General features: G+C 42.2%; 5 protein-coding genes, 1 long non-coding RNA gene and 1 other non-coding gene across 11 annotated transcripts; 2 read left to right on the top strand and 5 right to left on the bottom strand.

Moving 5' to 3' along the window:
- Rat1 (5'-3' exoribonuclease 2 Rat1) lies at window positions 1–3,639 on the top strand. Its single transcript, XM_020954650.2, has one exon. It carries the CDS (start codon window positions 138–140, stop codon window positions 2,856–2,858), a length of 2,721 nt encoding a protein of 906 aa, XP_020810309.1. The 5' UTR covers window positions 1–137; the 3' UTR covers window positions 2,859–3,639.
- Window positions 3,536–6,676, bottom strand: Wee1 (Wee1 kinase). Its single transcript, XM_020954651.2, has 5 exons — window positions 5,901–6,676; window positions 5,292–5,625; window positions 4,518–5,231; window positions 4,326–4,459; window positions 3,536–4,089 (listed from the first exon to the last, which is right to left on the bottom strand). Exons 1-5 carry the CDS (start codon window positions 6,370–6,372, stop codon window positions 3,956–3,958), a joined length of 1,788 nt encoding a protein of 595 aa, XP_020810310.2. The 5' UTR covers window positions 6,373–6,676; the 3' UTR covers window positions 3,536–3,955.
- A 423-nt stretch (window positions 6,677–7,099) lies between these two features.
- On the bottom strand, window positions 7,100–13,378 carry x16 (x16 splicing factor). The gene is made up of 2 exons (XM_020954644.2): window positions 12,608–13,378; window positions 7,100–8,175 (listed from the first exon to the last, which is right to left on the bottom strand). Exons 1-2 carry the CDS (start codon window positions 13,021–13,023, stop codon window positions 7,815–7,817), a joined length of 777 nt encoding a protein of 258 aa, XP_020810303.1. The 5' UTR covers window positions 13,024–13,378; the 3' UTR covers window positions 7,100–7,814.
- nop5 (nop5 ribonucleoprotein) lies at window positions 9,898–12,350 on the bottom strand. Its single transcript, XM_020954642.2, has 2 exons — window positions 10,488–12,350; window positions 9,898–10,308 (listed from the first exon to the last, which is right to left on the bottom strand). Exons 1-2 carry the CDS (start codon window positions 11,756–11,758, stop codon window positions 10,041–10,043), a joined length of 1,539 nt encoding a protein of 512 aa, XP_020810301.2. The 5' UTR covers window positions 11,759–12,350; the 3' UTR covers window positions 9,898–10,040.
- Window positions 10,378–10,450, bottom strand: LOC147643702 (small nucleolar RNA SNORD53/SNORD92). The gene has a single exon (XR_015271609.1). It is a non-coding gene; the product is annotated as a small nucleolar RNA SNORD53/SNORD92 (small nucleolar RNA).
- Window positions 13,379–13,776: 398 nt separating the features above from the next.
- Window positions 13,777–24,254, top strand: Hrb27C (Heterogeneous nuclear ribonucleoprotein at 27C). 5 transcript variants are annotated; one of them, XM_020954470.2, is made up of 3 exons: window positions 13,777–13,915; window positions 15,736–16,513; window positions 16,691–24,254. In XM_020954470.2, exons 2-3 carry the CDS (start codon window positions 16,019–16,021, stop codon window positions 17,459–17,461), a joined length of 1,266 nt encoding a protein of 421 aa, XP_020810129.1. In that variant the 5' UTR covers window positions 13,777–13,915; window positions 15,736–16,018; the 3' UTR covers window positions 17,462–24,254. The 5 variants fall into 5 exon arrangements, with proteins under 5 accessions (XP_020810129.1, XP_086688378.1, XP_086688379.1 ...); XM_086832252.1 differs by having other exon boundaries at window positions 13,777–14,811; XM_086832253.1 differs by lacking the exon at window positions 13,777–13,915 and adding an exon at window positions 13,982–14,120.
- LOC147643701 (uncharacterized) lies at window positions 14,643–15,302 on the bottom strand. Its single transcript, XR_015271533.1, has 2 exons — window positions 15,078–15,302; window positions 14,643–15,026 (listed from the first exon to the last, which is right to left on the bottom strand). It is a non-coding gene; the product is annotated as an uncharacterized LOC147643701 (long non-coding RNA).
- Window positions 24,255–24,341: the final 87 nt, after the last annotated feature.

Here is a 24,341-nt window from a genome sequence, read left to right as displayed (position 1 = left end):
TTTCACATGTGGCAACGCCTGGACAAAGCGCTGCCCACCGCCGCTGGAGCATGCTGTATTGTCTGTGAAGAAAACGGGAAAAGAGCTAGGAGGAGACAGAAAATACAGTAATTTAAATTTAATTTACAACCATCATCATGGGAGTTCCAGCATTCTTTCGCTGGCTGAGCCGGAAGTATCCGAGCGTGATCATAGAGTGTAACGAAAACAAGCAGGTGGACCCGGACACCGGCCGGAACACTTACGAGGACGCTACGTTGCCGAATCCGAACGGGGTGGAGTTCGACAATCTTTACCTGGACATGAACGGCATTATCCATCCGTGCACGCATCCGGAGGACAAGCCGGCACCGAAGAACGAGGACGAGATGATGGTGGCTATTTTCGACTGTATCGACCGACTGTTTGGAATTGTGCGGCCAAGGAAACTTCTCTACATGGCCATAGATGGAGTGGCGCCGCGAGCCAAGATGAATCAGCAGCGGTCCCGTCGCTTCCGGGCAGCTAAGGAAACCTCAGAAAAGCGCCTGGAGATCGAGCGGATCAGGGAGGAGCTGCTCAGCCGCGGCTGCAAGCTGCCGCCCGAGAAGGAGAAGGGCGAACACTTCGACTCCAATTGCATCACGCCGGGCACGCCCTTCATGGACCGGCTTAGTAAGTGCCTGCACTACTATGTCCACGATCGGCTGAACAACAACCCAGCCTGGAAGGGCATCAAGGTGATCCTCTCGGATGCCAATGTTCCGGGCGAGGGCGAGCACAAGATCATGGACTATATCCGTAAGCAACGAGCCCAGCCGGACCACGACCCCAACACCCAGCATGTACTATGCGGGGCCGATGCGGATCTCATTATGCTCGGGCTAGCCACACACGAGCCGAACTTCACTATTATTCGTGAGGAGTTTCTGCCGAACAAGCCGCGTCCCTGTGACATCTGCAACCAGTTCGGTCACGAGATGGATAAGTGCGTGGGACTGGGGGCCACGGGGCCAACGGGCGCCAACTTCAAGCCCGATGTTCCTATTGGTGCAGAGGTGAAGTTCATCTTTGTGCGGCTGAGCGTGCTGCGGGAGTACCTGAAGCAGACGCTCGAGATGCCGAACCTCCCATTTGAGTATAGCTTCGAACGCGCCCTGGACGACTGGGTATTCATGTGTTTCTTCGTGGGCAACGATTTTCTGCCTCACTTGCCAAGCTTGGAGATTCGCGAGGGTGCCGTTGATCGACTAGTGGAGCTGTATAAGAAGTGCGTCTACAAGACAAAGGGATATCTTACCGACTCAGGCGACGTTAATCTGGACAGGGTGCAGCTGATAATGACCGATCTGGGCAATGCCGAGGACCAGATCTTCAAAAACCGGCAGCGGCGCGAGCAGCAGTTTAAGGCCAGGGATAAGATGCGACGTCGGCAGGAGAGAAACCAGGACCACAAGGCATTGGACCAGTCAGTGTTTGGTGCCAGCGCTGTGGGGCAAAACAACCCAAAATCAAACATCGGTAACTACAAGGAGGCAGCCGCAGCCCTCCGCCTCGGCAAGAGGACGAGTGAGCAGGCTGCATTAGACGACGACGATGACGAGGAAGAGGAGGTCAACGACGAGGTTAGGCTATGGGAGGATGGATTTAAGGACCGCTACTACGAGTCCAAATTTGATGTGGCTCCGGGCAACCAGCAATTCCGCTACGCTGTGGCGCTACAGTACGTAAGAGGCCTGTGTTGGGTGCTGAAGTACTACTACCAGGGGTGCGCCTCGTGGAACTGGTATTTCCCGTACCATTATGCGCCCTTCGCGTCCGATTTCGTCAACATCCAGGGCCTATCGACGCATTTTGAACGCGGCACAAAGCCCTTTAACCCTCTGGAACAACTTATGGGCGTCTTTCCAGCAGCCAGTAGCTCCCATGTGCCCGAGCCGTGGGCCCAACTCATGTCCAATCCGGACTCACCGATCATTGACTTTTATCCGGAGGATTTTAAGATCGATTTGAATGGCAAGAAATTCGCCTGGCAGGGTGTGGCCCTCTTACCTTTCGTCGATGAGAAGCGTCTCTTCAAGGCCCTCGTTCCGTACTACGACCAGCTTACCGGGGAGGAGGTGAGACGAAACAAGCGGGGCGAAAATTATCTGTACATTACAACTTCGAGTCCACACTACAAGAAGGTAAAAAAAATAACAGAAAAGTCGACTGAGGATGAGTGTAGCGCCATCTCCTTTAGTGGGATGCGCGGTACACTGGGAAAATCGGAACTAAACACTGCCATCAGCGGCTGCCTAAGGTCCCCGATATCTGGACTCCCGGACATTAATGAGAACACGATTGTGACTTCGACATTCCGGGATCCGGAGTACGATGACGACTACATCTTCGAAGCGAAGCGACTGCCGAATGCCGTTGATCCTCCGCAGGTGCTGCCGTCCGAGCAGGGCCAGAAGCATCGCCCAGTCATAGGGTTCAATAGCCACTTAAACCGGGCCTATGTGCCGGATAGTGGACATCGCATGTTGAATGCCGGAATACGAAATAGTTATGGTCAAGGTGGCGGCGGAGGCGGAGGAGGAGGGGGAGGATACGGGCAAGGAGGAAGCGGCGGGAGAGGAGGACAGGGCTATCAGAATAATAGTCGCAACTATAATTACAATTACAATAATAACTTCAACCAGGGCGGTGGTGGTGGCTATCAAGGTAACTACAATAACCGCCAGCAATACGGCCAGAATCCGAGATACCAACAAGACAATCCCAACCAGCAAAGGAACTACAATAACTACAACAATGGACGGAATAACAACTACCACCAAGGCGGTGGTAACTGGCAACAACAGCAGCAGCAGCAAAATTATAAACGATTCTAATCATATGACACAAATGTATATGTAAGAGTAACAACATAATCCAAGTTCATTTACTAAAATAGGATTAAGAGCAAAGATTTCATTATACTTTTTAACCATAAAAACCCGTTACTACAGCTCGACTTAAAATTTGTCTTAGTGCCTAAATGAAAAGAAGTCAAATTATGCAATCATAGGCACAATTTTTGTTAAAAAAAATATTGCCCCTTTATCTTAACATGTTGCGAATAAAATACATTTGACAGAACTTTTTGGAATTCGTTAAAAAAAATGAGTTTGCCTGACAGCGTTTATGGTTGTTGAGAAACAAAGTACCATTTAAGGTTATCCAGACAACAAAGAAATGATCGAAAAGTTATTTATAAATGCTATTTAAATTTTACCCTAATTTCATATCTCCGTCTTTTAAGTCCGGTTATGATAACTATTTTAAAATTCCTTTGCCAAAATACATTTGATAATAATAGAAGGTTCGCAAACGATTTGTTTTAAAAATTTACATTTTCATTGCGACAAAATTAACGTCTAGTGATTCGTTTAAGATCATTTTTTGGATTTTATGCGGTATTAATTAGAAATTTTTTATTCACAGGGCACTTACGTAGACAATTTAATGTAAATCACCACCAGAGTCACAGTGGGACAAAGCCCAATGAAAAAAAAAATACAAAAATATGTTCACTATATGGAACTTGCATTCGTTATATTTAACGAATGGTATCGTTTATCAATTTCGCTTTCCATATGTAACACAATAAATAGTTTAATTTTGAAAACAATACTCATTTACAGTTGGGCGTTTACCTTAAACATCTACGAGGGGGTGCTTCTATCTTAAAACAAAAAAGTGTTTTCTCTGCAAAGAAAATTTCACTCAGCTGGAGAAAATATAGATATTATATTAGCCATGCTTGTTACTTCACGAACTGTGACAATTAACCGGGAATGGCGGGTGCACGATCGGCCGAAGCGACAACTTTAAAATATGGTACATATATCTTTAATATGATTAATATATCAAGTGTAACACAATGTGAGCTTAGAGTTCACGTTCTATTCGGAAGAGTTTGGCTATCGGTGTTCGCATAGCGATCTTATCAAACATTGCTGATAACATTCTTGTTGTCGGCCACCAGAGTATCGAACGGCGTGCGCATGCGTCGCGTAAAAGAGCGAAGGCAACGCTGACCATCCAGACTATCTGGGTTGTTATTCGCCGCCAGTAGATTAACTACAAAATAAAAAAAAATTAGAATTTATTAATGGTCAAAATGGGTCATATACAATATACAACTTCAACATTATATATATATATGAGCGTGAAATTATAGCTTTTATATATATTAGCAAGCTATTTTCAATTAAGTGTCGAAGCATCTAGGCAAAATAAATTTTAAGTAACTGTGTATACTAGCTTATATAGCAAAGATCTTGTTCTAATCTACGCCGTTTTGTAGAGGAACTTACCCCGTTGTTCAAGTGCTTTTATTTGTTTCTTTGCCTCTCTTAGCTTGTTCATCAGTATCTCGTTTCTGCGCTTCTCTACCGTTAGCTCTAGTCCGAGCTGAAGCTTACTTTTGGACTCAACAGAGCTTAAGATTCTGAAAACGCAAAAATCTTGTTATTTATACTTTGTATATCGGCAAATAAACAACTTACGAGTGACTGAATATGGATTGCGAGCTGGGCCTCTTCTCCGGATCTGGATGCATCATCTGGGCGATCAGTTCGTTGAAATCCTTGCTCAGACTGGGCAGAACGGGCACCTCACCGTCTCGCAGCTTATGCCAGTCGGGACCATTTTTGGGAAGCGGACCTCCGCCGGCCGCCTCGTACAGTGTTATGCCCAGCGAAAATATGTCGGCCTTGAAAAGATTGGAGTAGTTTTCCTGAAGGATCTCTTTAGGCAGGTAGCGGCAGTCGCCCTCCTCCACATGCGGCTCCTTGACAGACGTCACATGGCCCAGGTCACCAATCTTGTATGTAACCAGGTTGTCCGAGTGTCGCAGCTCCTCGTAGACGCTGGCCATCCCATCCTCGTCATCATTTTTAGTTTGCTGCTGCAACTGCAGCTCAGCCAGCTTGTGTGCGTTTGGGTTCATAGTGGAGAATATGTTATCCGGCTTGATATCCATGTGCACCAGGTCATTGGAGTGTATGTAGCGCAGGCCTTCGATCACGTGCATGAGAACAATTTTGAGCTCGGCCTCCCCCAAGCAGTGATCCTGGATGCGCGCATGCAGACTGCCGCCATCACAGAACTCATTCTGGATCAGCATATGATCGTCCTCAGCCCAGGCGGAATAGTATCTTACCACATTGTCGTGCTTGCCCAACACTGCATGAGCCCAGACCTCGTTCAGTGCTCTTTTTCTGTAAAAAGAAATATAAAGCTGTTTAAATATTATACTAGCAAAAACACAAGCGACTTACTCAAAGGAGCTGCCGGCCACCGGCTTTTTGCTTTTCTTGATAGCATAGATGCAGCCGTCCAGCCGGTTGACGCACTGAAATACCACACCAAACTCGCCCACGCCAATTACGTTAACCTGCATAAACTCCCGCTTGAATCGGCTAATATTGGTGTCGTGCAAGGCGAGACGCTTCGGCGCCTGCTGGTGTATTTCGCGACCAGAGTCGCCCTCCGCATCCGCCGCATCCTCGTCGAAGGCGTCTGAGCTGAGCAAATACTTTTGCATGGCATTTACATTAAGGTTTTCGCGTCCGAATTGGGTGCGGCAGCGCTTCTTATTGTGTGCCAGAAGGCCTGCCAATAAAAAAAACAACGAATTATAATTTAACACAGAAAGAGATGAAAAAAACTTAAGTTATATACATATATAAATATTGTTAAACTGTATTGTTATTGTAAACTTAATACATTTGATTTCTATGATGATCTAATCATTGTTTACGATTTACTCCTTATACATTTTTTAAGAAAGTCTGAATCACAATCAAACAAAAATCATTACATATAGAAGTGATCCATCACAAAGAAAGAAGTTAGTTAGAGTTAAAGAAAGCTAACGTAAGACTCACTATCGGGTGTAAAAGGATTCACATTGGCAGTGTCCTGGGTTGGAATGTTGCGGTTGTGCAGTGGCAAGGAACGCGGGCGCTCCGAAACCCGAAAGAGCTCCTCGCGGGATGCATTCACGGCCGCGGCCGCTGCCGAGAGATGGTTGCGGCACTGAGTCGTTGACTTCTGTAGGATCGTTTTCGGTGTGGCTGGCGTGCTAAATAGGCGCAAGGCTCGCACCTTCTGGCACGGTGGCGACATAGACACATCGCCGCTTCCAGCCCCCTCTCCAGCGGGCAGCTTTTTTCTTGGCTGCTGCTTCTGCTGCTGCTGCGGACTGGCACCGTCGGGCTCGTCCTTGTCAAAATCGTCGTCGGCAAAGCGTAGCTTGCGCCGATTGAAGAGCTGCGGCGACGGGGAACGCGATCGCAATTCGACGCTTGAATCGAGCGAGGTGACGCTCATCTCGTGGTCCGGTTGGCGAAATGCCATCGTTGCTGGTGCTATTGCCAACGGTTTAATTCTTATTCACTTTCTTCGAATTCGACAATACTTGGTAAAGGTGCACAAAAGGTGTTCAGTCGTTAAAAAAAAGGCAAAACAAAACACAAAACAAAATCAAACTAGAAGAATGCGATGCAAGTAATGTGACCGCATCCGGGGCGCCAAAAAATAACAAAGCTAAATAAAATGTACTAAAATATATACCACTAAAGTGATCGCCGCACCGTAATGGTTTTTAAATTTTATTCATGCTCTTGTCGCTAATAAAGGCGAAGTGAAAGGTATGACAGATAATTCAAGAGCCGTTGGATTGATATTTTATTAACGAAGGAAGATATCCAAAACAAAGCATTAAAATATACAGAGCTGCCGGACCAAAGAAGTTCTCAGTGTGACCAACGCAACGTCCACTTCCAGCAGAAATTCAAAAAAACTGTTTTAATGTGCGCATAATTAATTGCTTTATTATTGGAAAATTTAGTGACCACTTCACTTGTTATAGGTGCAACGTATAACATTTCTTCATGTAGCTATCGCAAAGGCTATGATACGTATTGGAAAACAGAGTTGCCAGACCCAAGTTTTAAATGGGACTGAAGAAACCTCCAAGTCAGTTCAAATTACAAAAGGTTTTTTTTGGCATTTAATTTATTGATTGAATATTTGTGTGTATTTTAGTGTTCAGCGTATTTGCTATATAATTCAAACACACATCTTAAGAATCCATACATATGTAATTTTTAATACTTAACTACGACATCAATGTACGAATATAATAATTATGCAGTTTCAAGACTTAATTATTATGAATATTGAAACACTCATCATACAGTTTTGGAGTCGAAGAAATATCGAGTGTATTGTGAGTTGTATTGGTTGGGTGTGTGTTAATGTGTAGAATTGACATAAAATGGTGGCGATGCTTTGTTGATTCCTGCACAAGTTCGAGTATATTATTCCAGGTGTAAGCAATGAAAATCCAAAGCAAAAAATTTACAATTAGCAAAATCTTGACTAGATCGAGAATCTGAGATAATCCGCGGCTGCCGATCCATGTTTAACTCTCTTTCCGTCAAAGTCAAGGACCCTCCAAAGCGCTCTTTTTGTTCTGTATGTGCCTATTCTTGGTGTTGTTGGAACAGAGAAATACCTAAAATATGCATACTCGCGAGTTCCACTATAAATTAAGACCCTTAACTAATATGGTTCTGGACAACTATGTAAACCCTAGAGATGGATACTGCATGAAAAAATTATTTTTGGGGAGTCTGTCTGTCTTGTTACATTGTGAGGTCTGGGTCTGGGAATGAGGGTAAGTCCAGTTGTCGCCCCACTTCGCCGATTCATCAGGGGTTGCAGCAGGTTCAGGCCCTCTTCTTCGTCGTCGTTGTCGTCGTGCGCCAGGCCCTGTCTGCATCCGTCCGGTGTCGCTAGTCCCTGGATACGGACCGTGAAGCGGACGAGTCACCGCGACGCCTGGGTGGCGGTGATCCGCGACGCACTGCCGGCGACGCCGATCGTGATCGGGAGCGCGATCGTGATCCCCTCACTCGGTCATCGTCATCGTCATCATAGCGCCGTTTTGGAGGCGGCGGCGAGTCCACGGCACCGCTGCCATTGCGCTCATGATCACTGTAACGCGGCACAGAAGATCCATTCTCATCGCGTCCATTTGAGCGACCGGATCGGCGGCCCACCGAGGCGGCAGAGCGGCTGCGGGAGCGAGTGCCGGACTTGGAACGAGTGCGCCGGCGCCGGGATGTGCTACGAGATCTGCTGAACGAGTTGCTTCTGAAAGTTATAAAAAAAAAAATTGATTTAGAAACGGGTATTATTAAGTTGTAAGTAGTACTTTTATTGAAAAACAACCTTACTGGTACTTGTACAAAATGTGAATCATTTATTAATAACTCGATTTTTATCCCTCGGTTCTGAAATACCCCGGAACTTTCAATATCAAGTTTCAAGTTGCAGCCAGTCAACTAAAATCAAACATTATGCTGTGACATTGGGTTTTAACTCAAAAAACGGTGTTCATAAAAAAATATATTGGACATATTATAGTTCATATCCCGTAAACACCTCAATTAATGAATAAAACTGAAATTATTTAACCTCTACCCAATTTTTATTCAGCATTACTAATTCGCACATCACAAATATTGTATTATAGTTCCTATAAGTTTGGTTATCCTCAATGCTTGCCACCTTTTTTCTTGTAGTGCTTTTGGCCATGTTTCTTCGAGCCCTTCTCGCCGTGCTCTTTCTTTTCTTCGTAACTGTCGCCATGCTTGTGTCCCTTCTTGTATTTCTTGTGATCCTCGTCGTGGTGTCCCTTCTTGTAGTGACCATGATGCTTCTTGTGGCCCTTCTTTTTGCCGCCCTCGTGCTTCTCGCCCTTTTTGTGCTCGCCGTGTTCCTCAGCATGATGGTGATGCTCCTTTCCGTACTTCTTGTGATGACCACCCTTGTGCTCGTCATCGTAGAACTTCTTCTCCTTAATGTATTCATCCTTGTTAAACTTTTTGTGATACTCCAGCTCCTTATGTCCCTTCTTGTGTTTCTTTTTGTGATGATGCTTTCCGCCCTTCTTGTGGGCACCGTGCTCGTGTTTTTCACCGTGCTCGTGCTTCTCGTCGTAATGCTTTTTCTTCTTTGACCCCTTGTCGCCGTGATGGTGTTCGTGATCCTCTAGCTCGTGGTGCTTCTTCTCGTCCTCCTCCCATTCCTTGTGTTCCTTGTGACCGTGTTCACCTTTGTGTTCCTCGGCACCAAATTTTTTTTTTTCATACTTGTCGCCGCCTTCCTCCTCCTCCTCGGACGATGACTCTTTCTTCTTGGCCGCCGAGTAGGACAGCAGGAGTCCCAGGACCAGCAACAGCTTGATATAACTACCATGCATCTCGCATTCTTTCCTGTCAACTGGGCGGCAGGCACTGGCAATTGCTTTTATATATTCCGTGGACCACAGAATGCCGGGTCTTGTGGCGAAGTGATGCAAGCAAACCTCGGGAGTTGACGCAAAAATTTTCTGCTTCACTGGCTTCGCACACTCTACCGCAATCAATCGAACTTCTTGTTACTCGGTGAGTGAAAGATTGGCCCCCAAAGTCATGAGATTTGTTTTTTCAACGAGGTAAGCTATAAACTAATTCTCGGGGCTAGATCTGCTGTTGCAGAACCATAGAACAACGGTCTATAATCGAGAAAGAAGAGTAATTTTGTTTTATGGCAATAAAATGTAACGATATTTTTTACTTGTAAGAGTTATGTATATACAAAACATTTAAGGATGAAAAAAAAATTATGAAAAATGTCGGCCACAAAATCGCAGTGCAATCCGTCAATAAATAGAATGAACCGTGACCAATAAAATGTCCGGCAACCGGTTGAACCTCGTACCTATAAAATGTAAGTAACACAAAAATAACCAAAAATGCCTATGTAAATGTATTAAGAAGTTAGGCATCAATCAATCAATCAAGCCAAATTCATCTGGTAGTAAATAATATCTGGATTTGCAATTACATTTTATTTCTAATGTACAACAAAAACTTTACTCTGGCTCATTATAATAAAACCCTATACTTTACAGTAAGGTAACCTAAAATGCTACGATTTAAGTCCTAAAACTAAAGCCAATCGAGACCAAGAAACTATTCCTGGTGCTTGGACTTTTTCTTTTTCTTGGCTGGTGTGGGCTCGTCTACAGGCTCTGGTGCTGCCGCCTCCTCGGGGGCCTCCTCGTCCTTTTGCTTCTTCTTCTTCTTCTTTTTCTTCTCTGACTTTACTTCCGCCTCCTCCTCAGCAACATCAACTTCTTCATTAGTTTCCTTCTTAACGGGGGTCTGCTCCGCCTCCGAATGCTTACGTTTCTTTACGTTCACTGTATTGTCAGCCTCGGGCTGGTAGGTGAACACCTCGCTGGAAAATTAAATTGAGATGTTTTAATAATGGAAATAGTAAAAATTACGTGTGAACATGAACACAATTTCGGTCAGACAGCCAAGGTTTATCGTCATTGTAATCGGATAAATGCGAAACCTTTTAGGTATCATCATTGGAAATCGGTATTCAGTGTTGCATATTTTGATTGAACCCACCTCTTGGCTTGGTATTTCTCGAACTTGGCCTTTGCCTTGCCAGTACCAGAGAGTTTGCGCAGATTTCCTTCCTCCAGCAGACGAAGGCGCGACTCCAGCTTCACCTTGTGCGCCGCTCCCAGCTCAAAAGTGGCCTCCTCGCCGAAGGCATCCACTCGTGTGGCCAGCGACGCCTTGGCGGCCAACGATCGCGACATCTTGCCCTTGTTCTTCTGGCTCGCCTGACCTACCAACTGCGCGTGATAGATCAAGCCGTACTTAGGAGTATCCTTCTTTGTTTTCAAGGCTCGGAAAAGGGCCTTCTCGGCACCCAGGATTTGTACCGTGGATGAGGGATGCTTAGCCAGGTTAATCAGCGAGCCAGCATGAGCAATCAGCCTAGCGCCAACGGTGTCTCCAACGAGGACTGTCAAATTGGGAGCCATGGCCATCATCCTGGCCTTAAGGTAATCGTATAAGTGTATGCGGTAATCGTTTATCGAGATGATCTCGTCGCACAGGCACTGGATATTCAACACATCCTCCTCAGAGATTTCCGTACCCATCGAGATCTCGGCTGCCTCCTTGACCTTCTCCTCCACGTCCTCAGGCAAAATGTCAGACAGATCAGCCGCTGACATGTTGTCTCTGGTGCCCACCAACTTAATAGTCTTCACAAAAGCAATGTTGTCGGTGATGATCTTGCCCAGCTCGGGAAAATGCCAACCGTACCACTCGCGGGCCCTCATCATGTAGTTGTTTAACTCCTTGTCCAGGTCGTCGAGCAGGCACTGCGCCTGAACGATCATGGTGTCGATCTTGTCCGGCGAGAACTTCAGCTTGTAGCGCGACAGCGAGTGGGCGAGACCCAGGGCCATGGCCGTCATCTCCCGTTTGGGCAGGCCGCCTAGCAGACTGTCCGCCTGCTGGCGGATGCAGCGCATCAGCTCCTGGACACCCGTGTTGTAGACGCATTGCACAGACAGCTTATCCTTGATGGCGGTGCCCAGCTTAGCATCCGCAACCAACAGTGACGACTGCACATCATCGACCAGTAGTTTTTTCAGAGTTTTCTTCAGGGGCTTCGCTACCTTACCCTCCACCGCCGCTGTAGCGGCTGCCAGCGCCTCTGTGGTGTCGTTGAATTTCTCAAAGTGCTTTAATTTCAATAATTTGTTGGCCTTCTCGGGAGTCTCGAACTCCAAGTACAAATTGTCGACCTGTTCGAGTTTCTTTTCGTCCAGCAACTTGAAGATTGCGTAGCCCGCCGGCGTTTCGTAGAGCACAAACATCGTATCACGCTGTGCTCATTTAGTTTTAATTTTTACTAAAAAATCAGTAAAACTCTCCGAAGCCAGCAGCAGACTTAACCTTCTTTTTCGTATGCCGCGTGTAAAAGAAAATTCCAAAATGAAGCGTAAGCACGTGTATGAACGAACGCCAGCGTTGCCACTCAAATCGCGTTTAACAGCACAATTCCACCGATGTCACCAGAGCTGTTAACATGTTCACCACGAAGAGTAAAGCGCGCGGAACGAAAAGGAAGACAAGTGTCTCGACTACGCGGTACCCTAAATCTACAAATTCGTATTTTCTAATACATAACTTGTACATGTACACATTTCACTGATATGGTTAAGAAAAAGTATTCAAAATTCTGCAATATAAAATATTTTCTCAGATTGTTGAACTTATGTGGTTTAATTCGAATAATAATTTATGACTGTCTGCAGTTTATTTAAAAATTATGAAGTACGATTGTTTAAGATTTCTAGTAGAATATATATTTGATTTTGAAACAGCTAAGAGGTATGAATATACCCCAGAGCTTGCAGACAAAGGGTATTAAGACAGAGCACGTGTGCGTGCTGTTATCGGACAACTGAAGCCGCTGTGCGCTCAACATTACTTTTCCCGCCTAACAGCACTCTCTGAAGCCTAACATACGCTCAGGAGTTTATTACTAACAGTCCACCACGAAAACTGTCCAACTTCCCCACACTCTAAACAATTCAAAATTTTTGCATGGCACAGCTACACACACACACACACGCTTACGAATCTGTATGTATGCAGATCTCGCCATGTTACAAAAAGTATGAATTAGCAATGAATGAAAATGGAAATGGCGAACTGCTTACCTGCGTCGCTGCCTTGCCTTCCGCTCACGGCAGTGGCGGGCGAAATGGCCACGGCCTCCACACTCGTAGCACTTATCGTCGCCACGGCCGCCGCCACCACCACCACCGCGGTCGCGTCCTCCTCCTCCGCCGCCGCCCCCACCACCGCCTCCACCACCGGATCTGGCATATTTGCCAGTGGATAGCTCCACACGAGCTCGGCGTCCGCACACTGTCCGGCCGTCTAATCCGCGCACGGCGTCCGCAGCGTCCCGGGCGCTTTCGAACTCTACGAATGCAAAGCCCGGTGGGTTGCGTGCGATCCAGACACTGCGCAGACTGCCGTACGCCCCGAACACGTACTCCAAGTCATTCTTGCGGGCATTGTTGCCCAGGTCGCCGACGTACACCTTTCTATCGCTGGGGTGGCGCGACATTCTGTTTATTTCGTTTTTTAGGCTCGGCTTGGGCTTGGGGGCGCTGTGTTAATGTGGCAGCAGCGGCCTGTGCAGCGCAGAAAAAAATCGATGAAGGTCGGTTATATTCACTTCCTACGCTTCCTCCGGAGCTCCTTTTATTCGACACACGCTGGTGATCGCTATTTTTCACTCGGGGCGAGCAGCAATTGCAAATTTGTGTTTATTTTCTATTTTTTTGCAGCACAAAACTCATTTTACCGGGTAGCAAACAAAGGGACCCTGCGTGGGCTGTGCAAATATACCATAGGCTTAACAGAATATACCAACGTGCACAAGAAACGTAAAAATACTACAAAATTACAAATACCGCCTGTGAAAACAGAAAAGCGCTCGGCATCTTCATCATCAGGCCGGGCTGCCGTAGAAAATCCAGATTCGAAAGATAGGAGATTGAATTCTACTTTAATTATTTTCATATTTTGCCTAGAAGATTTGCGGTTATTCTTAGACAAAAATACCATATGTTAAGTAAGGTTACCCAAGGATTATCCGAGATTATCGAAGGATACCGTAAGCTTAACTACCCTTAAAAGGTGAAAATGGTAGGGAATTGTAATAATTAAACCTTAAATAAATATACCCCCATTGGCGCAGTGTGGCTGCAGTTTGTTTGTACCAAAATATTTTTCAGTATATATCGTCGTGTCCGATGGTATATCGCATCAACCAGGCAGCGGTCACACAGCATTAAACGTGGCGGCGATTTTTATCATATAAGTTAGGTTATATCGTATGCATCAAAATCATACAATTATTTATAAGCTAGTTTTTTAAGGAAAAAACACTTAAATTTAGTGAATTTGCAGTGCGAAATCTTTAAAAAACCACAGACGAACACTTGGCACAAACGGTAAGAATGGAAAGCAACTGAAAATCACATTTTACATAACAATTACGGGGCTTTAACAAAATGCCTGCCTTTCCAAAACGAATGAATACCTGACGCAGCTGCCATTGCTCGCTGTGGTTATGGTAGTGTGTGTGTGTAGAGCAAAAATTGTTCGGCTCGGTTCGATTGTAGCACAGTAGCTCTTTGTTTTTTTCGCCAAGCGCTTGTGAGTTCGGTCCGTGCCATTTTCGCCTGGGACAAGAGTTTTTCCGTGCCAATTTCGGCACATTTTTTCCACCCATCAAAGTGGAAAATTTCATATTTTTATACATACATACAAGAAATGCTATGTATAACACCACACCAACGCACACACACACCAATGAAAATCGCTCGGTTCGGTCTGTCGGCGGCGGCCATTCGCACACACACACACACACACCCCCATGCCAACTCATGCACTCACACACACGAAGCAGATTGCGGTGCAAAATACAAAAATCATGCGAAATTTTTAAAATTGCGTAGTAGAAATCTTAGTTAATTTCGCTCCCGTTTACCCGGCACGTAAGCGAAAATGTCCAAGAGGTGTGCCCTGTGTGAACTGTGTTGCCGCGAACTATGTGCTTTTCCGGTCTCGGCCCAACTGAAGAAATGAAATAAGCCGATTTTGTGCTTATAAAAATAAATAGCTTCCAGTGATATGTGTTCTAGATTTCAGGATCATAAACTCAAAAGCCAGGAAAGATATTTCTTAAGATTTCTTTGTTGAGGCATTTATTTTTCATCAGGCACGTCTTCCATTTTGTTTTTTTTTCTTCGTTGCTGTCGCCGCCGCTGCCTGCTTCTGCTGTGGTGAATTTCCAACACACTCCGGCGATATTCATTCAGTTCGCTTCTGTGTACTACGAAAAAAGGTTAGCACCCATCTGGAGGAAATCTGCAACAGAAGTGTTTGTTTTTTTTTTTGTTCTTTACGGAATTAACATTTCCTTTGGCCTGCACTGCGAGGGCATTGCTTTTTGATACGCTTCCTTTCGACATTCATTCGCTTTCATGTCGCACATGGCGTTGCCACATGTTTTCATTGGCTGCCAATGGAATAATTTCTGCGCGACCCGACCGGTAGCTGCTAGGAAAGAAATGTGAATTTAAAATATTTAACATAGAATTCATAGTATACCTCCGAAATTTTCAATACACTTGCGCTGAAGGCATTTATGAAGCCCTAATCTCATCCGGCAATCCTACAGTAAATGGCGCGCAAATGTGGTAAACCGGCTGTTCTCTTTTCACCTTGGAATAAGTTCGTTGTTCTCATTGACGGGCGGCATGTGTTTGTGTGTGTGAGTGCTGGAAGAGCTGAGGCTGGGGACATTGCTGCAACAACAAAGCCGCTCGTGACACAGCGAAAAGAAAACAATACTTTCACGTAGCCGTGTAAAAGCGGGTGAAGAAGACAAACTGCTCAGAAGAGAAGCGAGCGAGTTGCAGACAAGCGAACAAACTTGTGAACGTGTACAAAAAGCAGTTAGACGGCAAAAATCACATAGATACTGGTGTCCCATGCCCATCGTCTCTGTGTGTGTGGGTACCGGCCGGTTGCTTTTTCTGCCTACCTGTGCCTTTCATAATTATCTGTGCCTATTTCGCTGGCTCTCTTTTATCCGCCCCTGTGTGTGCCCTGTCTCCCTCTTTTTGTCATCTGGCCATTCCTGCCCCATTCGCACCTTCATAAGTCAAGATCAGTTCTTCTGTTTTGATTAACAAGATTTCTATTTTATTCTATCTCTATGTCTTTCCATGTGTCTCCTATAAACTACATCATCGATAATGTGTAGAAAGTTACGTGTGAACGTCGTGGCTTTTGTTTAATTGTTTTGAACGGAAAAGAACTTTGGCAACGTTAAAACCAACCTATAAGATACATAAGAACACCAGCAACAACAACGGCAACAGTGTAAAAAATTCTATAAGTGCGCATCCCCTAAAAAAAAAAACAACAAACACCAACACACAAGTTAATTTCTTTTGCACACCGGGTTAAAAAAAAGCGGCAAGATTACGTCAATTATAGAAAACCTACCCGGCGCCATAGCTCACAACCACAACCAGAACAACATCATGGAGGAAGACGAGAGGGGCAAACTGTTTGTGGGCGGCCTATCCTGGGAGACGACGCAGGAGAATTTGTCGCGCTACTTCTGCCGCTTCGGCGACATCATCGACTGCGTGGTGATGAAGAACAACGAGAGCGGCAGGTCGCGCGGCTTCGGCTTTGTCACCTTCGCCGATCCCACCAACGTCAACCATGTGCTGCAGAACGGACCGCACACGCTGGACGGCCGCACCATCGACCCTAAGCCTTGCAATCCGCGCACGCTGCAAAAGCCGAAGAAGGGCGGTGGCTACAAGGTCTTCCTGGGTGGGTTGCCCTCGAATGTCACCGAAACGGATCTGCGCACCTTCTTCGGGCGCTACGGCAAGGTCACCGAGGTGGTGATCATGTACGACCAGGAGAAGAAGAAGTCGCGCGGTTTCGGTTTCCTCTCATTTGAGGAGGAATCGTCCGTGGAGCATGTTACCAACGAGCGCTACATTAATTTGAATGGCAAGCAGGTGCGTGAACGGTTCTTTGTCAAATTCTTTATCTAAATCGTACAGTTTTCGATTCATTTAATATTGACCAACTATTTTATATTAATTTTGGGTTGATTGGTTAATCCTGATTCTTAATAGCAAGTAAAGTTTGCTTCTCGAAATAGCCAACAATAATGTTTTATTTTTTCCTGACAGGTTGAGATCAAGAAGGCCGAGCCTCGAGATGGATCTGGCGGGCAGAACTCCAACAACAGTGCTGTGGGCGGCGCCTATGGCAAGTTGGGCAACGAATGCAGCCACTGGGGACCGCACCATGCTCCCATCAACATGATGCAGGGCCAGAATGGTCAGATGGGCGGACCCCCGCTCAACATGCCCATTGGGGCGCCTAACATGATGCCAGGATACCAGGGCTGGGGCACGTCGCCTCAGCAGCAGCAGTACGGCTACGGAAATAGCGGACCTGGCTCATACCAGGGCTGGGGTGCACCACCCGGTCCCCAGGGACCTCCGCCACAGTGGTCGAACTATGCTGGACCGCAACAGACGCAGGGCTATGGTGGTTACGACATGTACAACTCGACGTCGACCGGTGCACCCTCGGGACCATCGGGCGGTGGTAGCTGGAACTCGTGGAACATGCCTCCTAACTCGGCCGGACCCACCGGAGCACCAGGAGCTGGAGCAGGAACTGCTACGGACATGTATTCGCGGGCTCAGACCTGGGCAGCGGGTGGTCCATCGACCACCGGACCTGTAGGCGGCATGCCGCGCACCGGCCCCGGCAACTCTGCCTCGAAGTCTGGCTCCGAGTACGACTATGGCGGCTATGGATCTGGTTATGACTACGACTATAGCAACTACGTGAAGCAGGAGGGCGCCTCCAACTATGGAGCTGGGCCGCGGTCAGCTTATGGCAACGATAGCTCCACGCAGCCGCCCTACGCCACTTCGCAAGCCGTCTAAGGTGGCGGATGTGCATATGAAGGATAAGGAGAATGCAGTGGAGAAGGCGAAGGAGTAGGAGTTGGAGCCGGAGTAGCAGAGCAGAAAGATATCGTCGTCGGCGAATGATGAAGACAGAAAAGATGGTGGTAATTGTAAGCTAAAGCGTCGTCTGTTCGTTTTTATTTCAGATCAGATCAGTTGTTGAAATTAATATTTAAAAACTCTTGTACAACTATTATTTAAAGCGAAACCAATTTAACAACACGAATGAATACCTAGCGACAAGTCAGATTCATAGATATATATATATACATGTATGTTCTATATAGCAATGAGTATGTAATAATAGGCAAAAACATCAGCACACAACACCAACAACAACCATTATTCAGACATGAGGACCCAATTTATTTCATGCGTCCCCCCCACACACAAACACCATGCAAACACCTACCTAACACACCTGTCAGCCAAGCAACTAACAAGAACTACTACACCCAACTAGAACTAAAACTAAACCCGTAGGCTCATACGATACACAAGGCATTAACAACAAAATAGAAAGTGAAGATTTAAACGTAATGATTTACAAGTATAAAGTTTAGCTAATTAGACCCAAGAGATCAATTTAAAAGAGTGGGAGTGCAAACAGAACCAACACAAGAAGAACCACACAACAAAGAAAATTAGAACTTATATAATTTTATTAAAAACAAAAAGTACACAAGTAAAGAAAGATCGATTCCCCTTAATTACTAAAATTAGTAAATACACAAATTCGAAATTGTACATTTTAAAGCAAAAAGCCGAGGCCGATGATCCTCCGACCTGCAACCTTATCCATACCAGTCCCGTCTTCGTATCAGAGAGTCTTTTGGCGACAAGGTTTACAGAGTATTTAGAATCGCCCGATACATGATATGTAATGGTGGTTCCGCGAACCCAACGCTTGCCTTAGCCTTTGACTCACTGATGGAACACAATGGCCTGCCTTTTTGTGCGAATCTAAATTGCGAGAGGTGGGAGTAGGAGTAGGAAGTGTGGGAAGGTGATGGTTAAAGAAGGTCAGGGCGGAGGGACTGCTGGCATGGGAAAGATTATACGTTACAAAATTAAAAATTTACCATTTAAAGTAAACAAAACGAAAAACTAGCTAAAAGTTAAACTACATATATAAAGAAACCTAATTGATAAGCGTATGTCGTCGTTTACATCTAAGCGAAAGTTGAACTTGAAACTAGAATTATATAGTGCGTTGGATTTATTATTTAAAGTTAAAGAGAGCGAGCAGTGAGGATGATAAAAAGAAGACAAGCAGCAGCATACTGATGATGATGATAATGATTGATTATAATGGATACGGAAACCAGCAAAAACCACAAAAAATACGAAACACACACTCTTAACAAGTAAACATAAAACTATATACATACTTATATACAATATATATATATATATATTTAACAAGTATATACAACAAATGAAACAAAAACGACAAAAAGAGTAAAAAAAGAGCAAAAGGAAACGTACATTTAAAGCTACAGTTAAAGTAAAACCTAAAGAGTAAAAGTAACTGGTAAAAAGTAAAAAGTAATCAAGGAAAGCAGGCCGAGAGAATAGGACAGGAAGTTATACAAGATACGATGCTTAGAGTTGCGTTGCACATTTTTCTTTCGAACTTTCATCGTTTGCCAAGCAGACGAAAGCAACAACAGCAGGAACAACAAATCTAGCGCGACAGCCAACATCAGTCAACAACAACAACAACTAGAACAGTAACATCAACACGCACACCCAACACCCACACCTAACACCTTTCGACAGACAACAACTACAATCAGAAAGAACCACAGATCAGAAGCGCGAGTGACAGACAGACAGACAGAAAAAAGATGAGGAAAAGAATTGCAAAAAATAAGAGCAAGCAGCAGAAAAACTTTAATTGATTATAAATATAACATATATATTATATATCTTTAATTACTTATACAATATTTACTCTTAACTACTCTGCGCGCTCACCAAAAACAAAAACAAAAAACCGAGCGCGCACTGTGTGTAAAACATGATGAAAGTAAACTATTTTAATGATGATTATATATGATTGCGATTTTACAATTTATTATTACAAAAAGATGAAAAAAAAACAACAAAAAACAAAATGAGAAACATACATATTATATGCTAATACATTTACCATACACACATATATATTATAAAAACAAATATGAAGTAATTTTTTCTATTAAAATACCATACACTAATTTTTAATTTGTTTATTTTTACAAAAAATCAATTAACAATACATACATTTAATTACAATATACAATAACAATACTTTACTTTACTTTATTTTTCGGTGATTTATTGCTTAGTGTTCTTCGTATAATTTGTACTCTACAACAAACAAAACAATTAATCCTAAAGATACAAATTCCTAATTTAATTTCGTTTAAATTACACTACAAATATGCTTACATTTTATATAACTAATTATTATACAATTTTTTAGAAAAAAAAAAAACAAACAAACCCAAAACAAAGCAAGTAAAAATGAGTAAAGTAAAACGTGTGTGAAAAGCAACGTTTCGATTTTTGAAAAAAAAACCTATGATTCTTTTTCGTATATCTGTATCTGTACCACCACCAGTAGTCTGTAACTGTATCTGTGTGCGTGATTGTATTTGATTGTAGGCGTCTGTTTTTGGCTAGTGTTGTCCTCGAAAAGATCAAGATCATCCGGGCGGCGGGCAGCGTGAAAAAGAGAGAGGACTTGGAGAAATAAGGGAAGAACCGATGGATCAACGGATCATAACTGAAAACCGCTACGGATCTGAGCTCGAATATATATCTGTGTTTCTGCCACATCATCTCTTTTACAGAGAAGCACCGTGCATCGTGCAGTGATCATCGCAACACCATTTGTGATCTGCTGAGCGGTAGAAGCATAAAATTATAAAGAAAATTTCAAGAAATTGCAAGCAAGCAAATCAACCTGATGTAATTTAATAAGATACAATTTATTATTTTCTCATTATTATGGGGCTAACATACATTTTTATCCGTTCTGTTTCATTCTGAAACTGAAGTTGGCACATAATTACCACGTAATAAACTGAAGGTTAAAGTAAAGTAATTCGAGACTCGTAATTATTTAGAAGACATAAAAACTCACTGACTGTTAATTGTAAAACAAGTTAATTTCAAAATCGTTTATTTACCAAATTTAAATACAGAATTAATGTTTTTTTTAACTAACCTAAACGTAAAAACCTATTAAAAATTAAAAAAAAACTACATACAATATATGTGCATCGTAAACGTAATAAACAACAAGAAAATATATATGAATTACACCTACTACATACAACTATTATATACTATATACATATAATTATAACATATAACGATTTAACGGTAAAATAAAATTAAATATTGTAATAAACAAAGTGTTGCACTTTCAACAAGCTTGAAAAGAGACGATGCTGATAACATAACATTTAAAATTTAAGTGTAAACACACTCACACCACGCATACACCCTGAGAACCGTTGTAAGAAAAAGTCCAAAAAAGTGCAGCGAAGATCGGGGAGCTCCTAAGGAGGAGTGACGACTACAAAATCAGATTGTTTCGTTTGTTTTTAGGTTACCAATTGATGTCATTTTGTGTATACGGCTTCTTTTTCTTTATTTATCGGTTTTACCGGCCAATTGATCGCCAGTTATCGGAAAGCTGTGAATTGTGTATCGGTATTGATTTGATTTACATTCTCGACAGTTCAGCCACAGTTTGTGTCTGCCTTTTAATTGTTGACTTAATTTTTATCAGATTGAAGATCAGCAAACGGAATATAAAAACAATAATATAAGGGTTACATGTATTATTTAATATTACTGATAAGCTAACCATACGAACGATCGATGCGCCAAATGCAAGCCCAAAAACCAATGAAGAGAGTGCGTTGTTGTATACATATTGTATAGCTCTACATATAGCTGTAGGAGACACGAGAGAGAAGGGGAGATAAACAAAGATTATACTTATCAAAGCTTTTCCGGTCTATATAGTTCTTACAATTAAGTTTTCTCGAATTTGTTTACGGAAAAATCGAATTGGAAATGTCGACTGGTTACCCATAAATGTAGTTAAGCTAAGAACAACTGACCCTCGGATCCTTTTCTAACTATATGATAGAAGAATAGAATTTTAAATGCGTTTTTTTGTGCCCCAACCCAATTTCTAAGCCCCTCCTCACCACGAGAGTTGTTGTTTTTATGCAAAGGAAAAAGAGTACTCTTAGCCATTAAAAACTAGAATGATTTGAAATAAGATGAGATTTAAAAGAGATATCTAAGCTAAATTCCTAAGACAAAACGATTCCACCTAAGACACCTTTTTGTAATGACTAAATTTTTATAGGGCCAAGGCGGCGGAGTGTTGAAACAACACAACATAATAATTAAACAATAATGAAAAACAAATAAGATTGAAGATCAAGTGGCATGTTTTTCTACTTACTTATGTTTTTTTCTTATTTATTCGTTTATTTTTATAAGTTTGCAAAAATATTAGCAATAGGTTCCCATTGAGTTTGTGTAGGAAATGTCAAATCAAGTTGATTTTATTATTGTTAATGCCTGCAAGTTAAACAAAAAATTATATATTATTAATATTGAACGATAGCAGCAACATCCATTTTTAAAGCCCGACTTTCACATGTTCGTTATTAAGTAACCCAAATTCGAATTGAGGTCTGTATTGATGTATATGGTAATTTTAAAAATGTAACAAAGGCAGAGGATATAGTGAACCAAAACTTATTTGTATGTAGTTAATAATAAAACACTATCATTAAATACAAAATAGACAAAAATACGGAAAAAAACACAGAAAAAAAGAGGAAAAATATGCAAAAATAACCAACAAAAAACAAAATTGAGACTGTAAATGAAAGGCAAAAACATAATGATGGAGCTGTTAGGACGAGGCGAAAAAGTTGGCTTAAATACAGGATTCTATACAACTCTCGCAACTCGGACAAAACACTGATGAATAAATAGGCTACCAGCATAAGTTCGTATAAGAATTTCGTTTAAACTGAAAATTGTAATCAACTTGAATTTTATTTCAGTTTCTCGTCCCTAGCTTATTCTCTGTAAATTGTGGCAATTACTATGTAGTATTGGTTTAAGCCCTTATTTTGAGATGAGTGTAAACAAAACATTAAGTATTCACTATCAACAACCAAACAAGAGCAGCGTAAGAATAACGAAACCGAATCTAAAAGATAAAGATTTAAGCATTTTGTAAGCCAAACACACAAAACTTTCGATGAATTTGAATTTTTTACCGAAACGACGAAACTAAGGAAACTGGAATCTTAAACTGATATTGAAAGCGATGTTAGATATCTAACGAGAAACACATAGAAACCTCCTACACCTGCATATACATACATACATATAGGACTTACTTGTAAACCAGATTGTAACGATTTTAGGCATATAAGTGTTGCGACTTGGAAACTCGAATAGATGGCCAAGTATTGTCCCCTTTCAGGCATTCAATTTTGTTTTAATTTTGAATTAATTTCATAGACTTTTCTACGCTTACTTTTAGATCGATCGAGTTAGTGAGCGAGGTAAATAGGGGTTTAACATTAGCAGCTGAGTTCAGGGTTAAGAGTTGGGAGGATGCAGTGGTACAGTGCTTAAGAAATAACATTGAGGACAGGATTTACTTACTTAACTTAACTTAACTAAACAAACATAGATACAAGGACATACATGCAAGAGAAAAATGAAAAACAAAACAAGAAGCAAGAGAAACTTGAATGGGAAATACATACATGGAGCGTTGCAAGATTTTAGTTTACGGTAAACTTAAAGAAATTTTTTACAATGTATTTATACATACCTAAATTTAAATTTTAAATTAATTCTTTAATGTAATACGAACACAGTGCCTAAGTAATATCAAAACAAAAAATCGAAAATAAAATGAAAATAAGGATTTACATAAAACAAACAAAACGAGATTAAGAAGCGCAAGTAAGTACATTGTTACTAAAAATGGTAAAACAAAGAGAATAATAATCGAACCACTTTTAAGACAGAGTAACATTCGAGCGACAGAAATTCAAACAGGATAAAAATAAGCCAATAAATAAGCATACCAATTTATAAGAAACATGCAAAAAACACACTCTAATAAGAACAAGAGCAGGAAACGGAAGCTGAAAACTGGGAAAACTGAACAGAATTGAGTCCCAAAAAAATGCATATTAAATTGTATAAATTTTATTCAAGCAAATATGGAACGCAAAAAATGAATACACTAATGGATTGCCATACAACCAATATTTATCCTCCAATTCCAATTCCTTTCACGACACCCCACCCCTATAGGGCGACAAATTATTTGATATTACTTATCTGAACATGCCACGTACTTGAAATGACATCAAATTGCAACACATTAATCATGTTAGTTTGCATATTGGATTGATTTATTATTTAAAATGAATGGTCAAAAAACCCCCCCAAAACAATTGTTCTCTAAATTACATTTCTCTTATTTTGAATTCATATTGAAAGAAAATACAAAGAATCCAAAAATAAGGAACAAAAAAGAAATTATACATTTTGAAATTATGTTTAACAAACGAAAAATTAATGTAGTGTGTAAAGAAACAGAAAAACAAAAAAAAACATGGAAGTAAAACAAGTTTTAAGCAAAACAAAAAATACTTTGAATATATACATAAATTGCAAGTAAATAGAATAAATGTCACTCACTCTTTTTATTTAACCTTTGTATTTGATCGAACATTCCTGGGATTTTTATGTGACAAAGGTAGGTTGGCCCAAAGATCAGAATCTTATTTTCATGAGCTAA

Source organism: Drosophila serrata, unplaced genomic scaffold (assembly GCF_035046125.1).
Source record: "Drosophila serrata isolate PLE 108 unplaced genomic scaffold, ASM3504612v1 contig_245, whole genome shotgun sequence".
In the NCBI taxonomy this organism is placed as follows: Eukaryota; Metazoa; Arthropoda; class Insecta; order Diptera; family Drosophilidae; genus Drosophila; species Drosophila serrata.
This window is presented reverse-complemented; position numbering and strand designations above follow the sequence as displayed.